The 9652-nt window shown below is 38.9% G+C and overlaps 1 protein-coding gene across 1 annotated transcript in view; it reads left to right on the top strand.

The window, feature by feature from the left end:
• Position 1: 1 nt before the first annotated feature.
• CZH18orf25 (chromosome Z C18orf25 homolog) overlaps positions 2–9652 on the top strand; it is a gene marked incomplete at its 5' end in the record, with an annotated part of 29763 nt that continues 20112 nt past the window's right edge. The window contains one exon of the mRNA XM_033085656.2: positions 2–536. Coding sequence (XP_032941547.1) covers positions 2–536 — 535 coding nt within the window. The remainder of the gene's footprint in view (positions 537–9652) is intronic.

The raw sequence follows: 9652 nt of genomic DNA, 5'->3' as shown, positions 1-9652 counted from the left end.
GGAACTGAGGCGGGACTCCTCGGAGTCTCAGCTGGCGTCCACGGAGAGCGACAAGCCAGCTGGTGGCCGAGTTTATGAGAGTGACTCTTCTAACCACTGCATGCTTTCCCCTTCCTCCAGCGGCCATTTGGCTGACTCAGACACGTTGTCTTCCGCAGAGGAGAACGAGCCCTGCCAAGCTGAAGCCGCCGCGGAGGGAGACCCTTCTGCGGTGTCCGGGGCTGCGGTCGGGAGGAAATCCAGGAGATCCAGGTCTGAAAGTGAGACTTCAACAATGGCTGCCAAGAAAAACCGACAGTCTAGTGATAAGCAGAATGGCCGAGTTACCAAGGTAAAGGGTCACCGGAGCCAAAAGCACAAAGAGAGGATCCGGCTGCTGAGGCAGAAGCGGGAGGCAGCTGCTCGCAAGAAGTACAACCTGCTGCAGGACAGCAGTACCAGCGACAGTGACCTGACCTGTGACTCCAGCACAAGCTCGTCAGACGATGACGAAGAGGTTTCAGGGAGCAGCAAGACAATCACTGCAGAGATACCAGGTAGAGGATGTTTTTTAAACTGAACTGTAACCGCCTGACATCGTTTCTCAGCTGTCATGCTAAGTTAGATGAGTGACACTTGAGAAAAACCTGGGAGAACTGCAGCTCTGTGTAAATTTGAAGACTGCAGTGTAATAACAAGACGTGGGCAAATTTAAAAATTCTGTTCTGAGGTTCCTGTGCACTTTTGCACAGCAACAAAGCATAGAAATGGTGAATGGGAGGAAGGACTACCTTTGAATTCTGGATTTTTCAGATCTTTGTAAGCCTATACGAACTCATGTCAGTGCTGTCAAATCCCCTTAGATGGTGATAATCTAATTCTTAAGATAAGTGGCCAGCTTTGCTTTAATACATAAAGCCCACAGCTTGGCAGCTGTGTTGGAAATGGCACAGCAGATCTCTTGCCTGTGTAACAGTAAGGCCCTGGCCAGTATTGCACTTACTCTGTGCTGTGAGCTCAACATGTCAGTGCATGACAAACCTGCTTAGCCTTATTCTAAGTTCTTTCAGATTGCAGCTGGTCACCTATTTTAGGATACAGATATGATTACACAGGTGCCCAAGCTATATTCACACCTACATTTTCAACATTTTAGTAACAAAGTTGTTACCATTTTCCTGTGTCATTAGGATCAATAATTTTTGCACTTACCTTTGACACATCTTTGTTAAGTTGGGAGGCAGCAAATTATAGGGGCCTTCTTGTCATTTTGTTAGTGTCATTTTATTAGCAAAAGAAAGTTGAATTCTTCAAGGTTTTTGTCTGCTGAGTCTTTGTTATTTTATTAGTCCAAGTGCTGTGGACAGGACTTTGTGTGAATTGCAGCATATTATAACCATAGAACCATCATCATATGGCAATCAGAAATAAAATCCATAAAAATAAAAATACGTAAAAATAAACTTTTTTGCTTGCCAATTTTTACTGGGTTACATGCCTTTTTGCCTGTTGTGCTAGAAGTTTTTTCTTTTTGAGAAAAATAACATTTTACATAGGGCAAGAACATTTAAATGGAAACTGCAATATTAAGTTAGTGAACTAATGCTTTCTAGATGAATTATTTAAAATACTGCAGCAGATCTTACAAATAACTGATTTAACTGAGTTGATTATGGTGGATGATGCTGTCACCATGAAAACTGGCATTTTTCCCACACCTGCTAGGAAACAGGTTGCACAAAGGAAGTAAATGTTTATTATTAGAATGTCTGGAAAAGGCATAATATTCTCCTGTAATTATTGTGTAGTAAACTTTTAATAGCGATCTAAAATTATTTTTACCTATTTAGTAGTTAGTCAGTCTTGTAGCTTTCACAGTTTTTGCCTTTTTATTTATAATATTTACACTCTGGGTAATTTAAACCTAATTTAAAGCCTGTTGAAAAAGACTATTTCATTGATTTTTGGGACATGTTCTTCCCCACCTCTCAAAAAACCCCAAAACACACAGAATAAGTACCTCAGGTCACATTCTTTTTTTAAGTCATGAAAGCACTTTGTGACCCAGAATGGCACCACATGGTATTTTCAGGTGTACTTAGGTTTCTAAGGGACATTGTGGGGATCTGAAACCACTCTAGGATATTTTTTGTATATCCCTGGGTGCTTCTGTATTTGACTCTTGGTCCTGACCACAAGGTGCATTTGGTGAAGGGGTCCCATCACATGCAGAGCTTGATTACTAGTGATGATTACACCAAGACCCAGCTTCACCTGCAGTGCAAGAGTGTACAAACCACAAGAGTGCTTCAAAACCAAGGGAGGTACACTGACATTTATTCTAATTTCACAGCACGTATCACCTGCTCGGTCCTGAGTTCTGTTTAAGACATTGAAAGGTTTGAGGTGGGGTCTGATGCCTACCTGCCACACTGCGTTTTTCCTTTAAATAGAAACATCTTTGCTTTGTGGGAAACGCCTTGAAAGTGCGAGAGAAAAATACCCTCTGTGGAGATAAAGATGTGGTTTGTCCAAAAACGCATCCTGTGCTGCTTGTGGGTGAAGGAGACGTTGTGGTTTCAGAGCTGCGGTGGAGCCGCGAGTCTGGTTGGACTCCCAGCGCTCTGTCACGGTGGTGGGTTCCCAGGCCATCTGCCATACCTCTGCCTGCAGCTGGCAAAGGGCTCAGTTCCTTCTCCTGGCTGCAAAAACACTGTGAATAGCCTCAAAACTGAGGGAGCAAATGTGTGGATAGAAAACAATGCAGAGTATCAAAAGTCATTATTGGAATAATTTCAGGCCGCCAGTATTCTCTGCTCACAGTGGAAACTGAAAGGTTTGAATTCAGTGTCAGGACATAAGCATAAATAATTTCTGCCTTTCAGTTTTAATAGTTACCTGTACACATTGATGAAGATGAGTTTTTTACAGGCAGCATGTTTTCCCCTTAGTCTGTGTTTGGACATTCAGCTGCAGTTGTGGTTACTTACTCAACGTCACATTTTTATTTTTTGCTTTCTGTTGCCTGAAAAACAGCTTTGCCTACAGAGGTGCTTTAAAATTTTTAGTGACAGTTGATTTGGCCCTCATGACAAAAATTGCACAGGCTCTTAAGCTGTCAACACAGGTAGTGTTACAGCAGGCAGTTTGCCTGTGTGTGGTCTGAAAAATTAAATTGCCACATTTGATAATACAGTAGTCTCTCATGTGTCACTAAAACTCTTCCATTTAAATAGTGCAGTAGTTCAAATAAACCTTTTCTTAAACCATCCACATCACTGGCTCTGAAATATGTTTGGCTAAATTTGTAAGGTAAAGAAAATGTTTATTTAAATACATGATGGTGGTGACACTGTGAAATTACAAACAGAGCAGTTGTACAGTAGATAGGTCTGTCTGCTGAACTTAAAGGTACTGTGGGTTAAAATAGTGTCAGGCTTGTTCTTCACCTCGAGGAAGACTGAAGAGTCGAGATTTTATTGGTAATACTTCAATGCAAGTACTGTGAGCTGCACAGAAGCTCAGCCCAATGTAAGTTACGGTGTTCTGAATGCAACCTGTGGTGTTAATTTACACCTGAAAGTGCAGGTTCAGTCTAAACTTTAGGGATGTTCCTGAGAACCTTTTCACTGATGTGAGCAGTCGTAATATTTGGATATTTATTTCACATAATGCCGTGATTTTTGGATTATTGCAGATGAGGAACAATTTTTTACCTTTTAATGACTTAGCCTCTCTTTTGGCATTTAAGATTTTGCCATTTTTGAACACCACATAAATATGGCATAGGAGTCCTGAAATAGATTCTGCTAGACTTTCTGCTGCAGTAGGAAGTTTCTCCTTTAAACAATTTCATATGTGATGCTGCAAATTAACTGAATGAAATTGGCATGAGAGCAAGTCTGGGAATCAATATTTATTGCCTTGTAAACACTTCTCTTTTGGAAGAAGTAAGGCATTTTTAAAAATCCAAATAATATAGAAAAATATTTTGCATTTTGCCACCATTGTGCTTTCTACAATTCAGAAAAATCTGAATTGAAATGGGGATGACTCATGTTTTTAGGCTATCACAAAAATTTGTCAAAAAGTTTGAGTGTTAATATCGAAAAAGCTGTATCTCACTTTGTTAACAAAAAAGACAGGACTTAAAATATGCAGTAAACTCAAAGATTCTCCTAAGATGTGTGCACAGATCTTGGATGAAGCATCTGCCAGGGATGAATTTGGTTCAAGTCTTCCTAAATTAAATTTCTTTGGATTTGGTTATTCCTTTGTTTGTACTTAGGAGATCCCATAAAAACACAGCATTGGGGCATTTCTTAGATGCTGTTTTGCTGGATGTGTCATCTTGAAAATGAGAGAGGAGTCTTCGATTCTGACCCCTTCATGACTTCAAATTTCTTCTCTTTTAAACCTGGCATAATTAAAAAAACCTTTAAACTATAGTTAAAGTTTAAAAGTTCATAGACAGAAAAAGGACCAATTAAATAAATGCTAGCATTTTTAACGTGTAAAAATGCATTTTCAGGCTTGGGGTTTTTAACCCTAAAATTAAGAATAAGGCTTGTTGTAGTGATGCATGGGAAGCATTTAAAACATTGTTTTGCTCTGCTGTGAATTTGAGATATTCTGTGAATGATGCCTTTTAAAATTTATATTCCAGGGCTATGTATATATTTCAATGCATACTTTATTCAGTTTACAAAACAATTTTGTCAACTTTGACCATTCTAGTTCATTCTTAACTTTAAAAACCTGAGAAGATTGTCTCATCGCCATCAATAATTTTTGTTTAAATTGCAATTAAAAACTAACATTACTTATTTGTATGTCTGTGGAAATCAGAAAGATTTAACTTAGTTCCTTAGAGTTTAAGTTAAGATCTGCACTAAAGACAAATCAACAGAACCATATTGGATAGTCAGTGCTAGAACTAAATGAACAGAAGAAATACTTTCAGGGAGGAAAAAATTGTTGAATGTACAAAAGGGACCAAGTTTTAGGAAGAAAGGTACAGTTTTGCTTAATTCAGTTTAATTAAAATGCAGTCAGAGGGATGTAAATTAGTTGCTATAAAGTAATTATTTTTAGCACAGGATCTGAATGCTGAATTTCCAGCATGTCTGATAGGCAAACAGATGGGTGAGAAAGACTTGAAAATTACTCTTCAGGAGTAAGACAATAACCCTGTTCTTTGTTTAGCTGTTCCTGAAGGATCTGTGTATACCTCATTTCAGCAGCTCCTAAAAAGAATGTAGTGTTTAAGTGACGCTGTAATTTCATGTACTCAGTGAAATCCCAATAAAGATTTAGTGCCTTAGGTTTTTATTAGTAAATATTTACTTAGGTTGTGCAATGATTTATCTCATTCTTAGAGTATTTTCTATTATCCTTAAGCTAGAGGATGCCACAAATTTGACATAAAATTTCCATATTCCCTACCTTTGTGCAGTTTAATGTGATGCTTCTTTTGTTTTGGAATTACCTTAGGTAACATTTGTGTGTTTGGATAGCGTGCACATATTGTTCATGATTCCGCAAACGGGTACAGAGCCTCATTTTCTTGGGGATTTATTGCTTCCTAGATGATTCCTGAGTGAATTCCAGACTTTTAAATACAGATCCCACTGCCTTTTGTTACTGATCTGTAGAGTAAGGCCGTGAGGATTGGCCTTCTCTTCTGGCTGCTGCAGTTCTTCCTGATAGTCCCAAATCCCGTGATTTCCACTGTCCTTTTGATGGACAGCCAGAAGCAGAACAGTTTCCTTCCAACCATTCCCTGTTTTCTGCTTGGCCCAGGACTGGCTGTAGGAATGGGAATGGGGGCTCAGGGCAAGGTCCTGGCTGGTGTGAGGCCGCTCAGGGCTCCGTGGCGTGCAGGTTGTCCCTGTGATGGAGCTGTGTCCATCGCGCCTGGCAGAGGATGCTCTCCCCTCCTGTGTCAGCAGAGCACTCACACAACCCACCCATGGTGCTCCTGTGTTTTGTATCCTGTGTTCTCCTCATCAGCATCCTGTGTGCTTCCCAAAATCAGGCCAAGAGCTTCATGCTAATTCCACCTGTGTTTAACAACCCATTTATAAAAGTGTGTGAGTAAAATACACGTAATTATTCAGGTTTGTCAGTTAAAAAATAGCATTTTGGATTGCAGGTTAATAGAACTAAACATGTTATTGTATAATGTTTTTCACACCTTCAGCTGAATTTGAAACAAATGGTGAGGGAACTGGAGTAATTTGGTAAAAAAAAGAGACTTTTGTGACAGAATTGTCTGAGACTTCTAGAATAAAAATGCCAAAATTCCTATTATAACCTCAGTGGGTGTAAAATTTTATTACAAGAGTAATACTGTTGGTTAATATATGCTAATTCCTCTCCTGTTGTTGTACCCAAGGGGCAGAATTAGAAAAGTTGTTTTCCTCAGTTAACATGCCTTAATAAACAATATTATGTTCTTACTTAACGATGTCTTATCAAATGGCCTCAATGTCTTTAAAGCTGGCTTCAGTCGTGCTGGGGGATCTGGAGGAGCGACCAGGGAAATTCCAGGATTGCTTGACAGGGGCACCGTGTGGGATAGGAACTGCATAGGCAATGTCCTGGAAGAGGCCATGAACTGCTTTGCCGAGATGCAGAGGCAGACAGAGGAGAAATTTCGCATGTGGATAGAAAAGCTAACCCGTCTTGACACGGACGAAGAGAGCAAGCAACAACTGGAGCCCAGGGAACCTAAAATCCAACTAGTTGGCCAAAGAACCCCCCCTACCACACAGTCAGGGGCTTTCGTGCAGATGCCTGATAGCCAAGTACTTCCTCAGCAGCCGTTTAATTCCTACACGGGCTATCAAAATGCCGATGCCGCGCTAGAGTTTCCAGTGACTTTTAATAACAATTTTCCGCCTGTCTTTCCAGAGAATGGGAATATGGCAGAGCCTGATCTGAATCAATCATAAACTTAAAAAAAAAAAAAAATCTGATCTTTGCAATCTTGATGTTATTTTGGATTCTGCTAAAAACGAGGTTTGCTTTTCTCTTTGTATGTGTTTGTTTTGTTTTCTCTTTTGGGTTTTATTACCATGATACTGTTTGTTTTTCTTAATTTATAGTGAATATATGTAGTTTTAAAAAAAATCACAGTATACTCACCTGCATGTGCCAGTACACACATATGAACACCTTTAAAGGTGTATGGGGGAGCCACCCTAAGCTTTCATCACCAAACTTGGGAAAATATAACTTAGAATCCTTGTCTAGATACCCCAAAAGCAGTAGGGCTGTGTTTGCTACAATAGCATTCAGGGTATTCATCCAGATGCCCTTTTTGCATGTTAAAACATTTATATAAGAAAATAAGTTTTATATTTAAAGTGGTAAAGCACCCTAGAGATTCAGACTACATTCAGACCCATGACATTTCCTTAACTCTCTCTTTTGCAGCTTGAAAATGCCACACAATAGTTTCTTCATTTTTAGGCAGAACTAATAAGTAAGCTTATCCTAAGAATTTAGCTATCTGTAACAAGCGTGCACAGCAGATTTAATTCCTTTTCTTTCTCCCATTCAGCAGTTCATTCCCTGTCCAGGGTTTTTATCAGTGTCGCTGTTGTGTTGCACGTGGCATGTTTGTGGAGGCAGTGTGCACACACAGCCACGTGCACACACGTCTCTGTGTGCTTGGTCTGGGTGCAGCTCATCTCCACCAATTCCAGGGTCTGCTCTGCTGTTCGCTGGGTCTCAGTGGGAAGAGATAAGCCCTCCTGGCAGTGTCCTTCTCTCCCACAAATTGTCCCTAACCTCGCTTATCAGTGGTCCCTAAGAGATAACTTTGGGGTGAGATGAGCCACCCCAACCTGCTTCCTCCTGTAAATACAGCCCAGCCACATCCTTCACGCTGGAATAAAAACAATCCTGTCTGCCCTCAGATAAGCAGCCATCAGGGGATGGATTGAGCCTGGGCACAGGAATTTGAAGGAAGGCTTGATAAGCAGACACCCTGGTGGTCTGATGGCTGCTGGCCTGGGTCAGACGGGACCACGCCGCCAAAATCATCCTTCACTTGTGATGGGGATTGCCACAGCATCACATCCATTTAGGCAAGGCAACAACTTGCTGTTTTGTGGGTTCTTTTTTTTGTACTAATAGTTATCCTGAATAGGCAGGCTTGAAACTGTGATGTTTAAGTAGGCTTTCTTTAAACTGTATATTAGAAATATTTAATTCTTACTGTTATTGCTACTCATGGGGATTTTTTGGTCACCTCTCCAATAAGGCCTTCCTTCATGTGAAGTAACTTCTCTGTAGCTACCAAAAAAATGTATATTTATCATCAGGTAGAACTTGATAGAAATTTCTAATGAAAATTAATTCAGAATTTTTACAATGGAAAATGAAAGTCTGCAGTTTAAATAAAGAAAACACTTGGGTCTCCTTTAGCTCAGTTACTCTGCTTTTTAAACCATAGTCCTTTTTTTCCTAATTATTTTAGTTTGCTTGCTTTTCCTCCTCTTGGGAGTTGCCACAGTATCTTGTGTAGGTCAGACTTTTTTTTACCCTCCCTGAAGTCAGTGGGAGTTTTTCCATCAATTTATGTGACAGTTTGGATCAAACCTGTAGCAGGAACTCAAGAAATACTTTTCATTATCAGTATAATACCAACACTGGTATTTTAACATTATTCTTGTGCTAGACAGACTTTTTTTAAAAGTACATGATGCCTTCATTAAAAAAAAAAAAGAAGTTAGAGACCTATGTTATTTTCAGAGTAACTATTTGAAAGACTATGCAGGAGATAATTTTTAAGTACTGGGATAAAGTCTTTTCAGATCACCTTCATGCATAATTTTGATACAAAGGTTTTGATACGAACTTGTTAGAAAACTCCCTTGTGTGAAATTATGTGCATTTCAGGTAAAAGTTAAACAAGTTGTTCTAGGTATGATTGCAGTTTAAAAGCTTATCCTTATCTGTTTAAAAAGATCTTTCAGGGAAGAGTATTTGCTGATAAAACAACCCTCACCAAAATGGATCATTCTGGTGTTCACAGATTATATATATATATATATATAGATATATATATATAGATATATATAGAGATATATGTATGAATCTCTTTATGATGATGGTAAGAGCAGAATATTTTAAAGCATGACAACTTTACAAATCTTCCCCTGCATGCAGAAGCAGCTTTTTGCAGTGACTGGTTTATTTTAATGTGTATGTCTGTAAGCATGCCCATAGTCTTTTTTGTAAAATAGTATATATGGAACACTTAGGTATTTCAGAACAAATTGTGTAAGGAGTTCAGTTGAACTTATTTATCTCTCAGACTGAAACACCTTTACATATGTATCTCATAAATGGATAATAACTTAATTAGGTATGTAGCCAGTGACATTTCTGCAAATGTTCAATGTATTGGTCAGGTAGTCTTTTAAAAAGAAAAAAACAAAAAAGAAAGAAAAAATACTGAAATAATTCAGTGTATGAATAGATAAAAAATTGTGTTTGGTTACTGGAGGCAAAAATTTAAATCTTTTATTTTTTCCATCACTGATGACTGTTATTTTCAATGCAAGCAGCTGTGAACATAAAAGAACAAGCAGAGGATGACAGAAGTTGAGCATACAGACTTTATAGCAGTACTCTTTCTAGGATCAAATTATCTCAAGGC

The sequence above is a fragment of the Catharus ustulatus genome, chromosome Z, assembly GCF_009819885.2.
Source record: "Catharus ustulatus isolate bCatUst1 chromosome Z, bCatUst1.pri.v2, whole genome shotgun sequence".
In the NCBI taxonomy this organism is placed as follows: domain Eukaryota; kingdom Metazoa; phylum Chordata; class Aves; order Passeriformes; family Turdidae; genus Catharus; species Catharus ustulatus.
The sequence above is the reverse complement of the archived record's forward strand: the minus strand, read 5'-3'. Positions and strand labels throughout refer to the sequence as shown.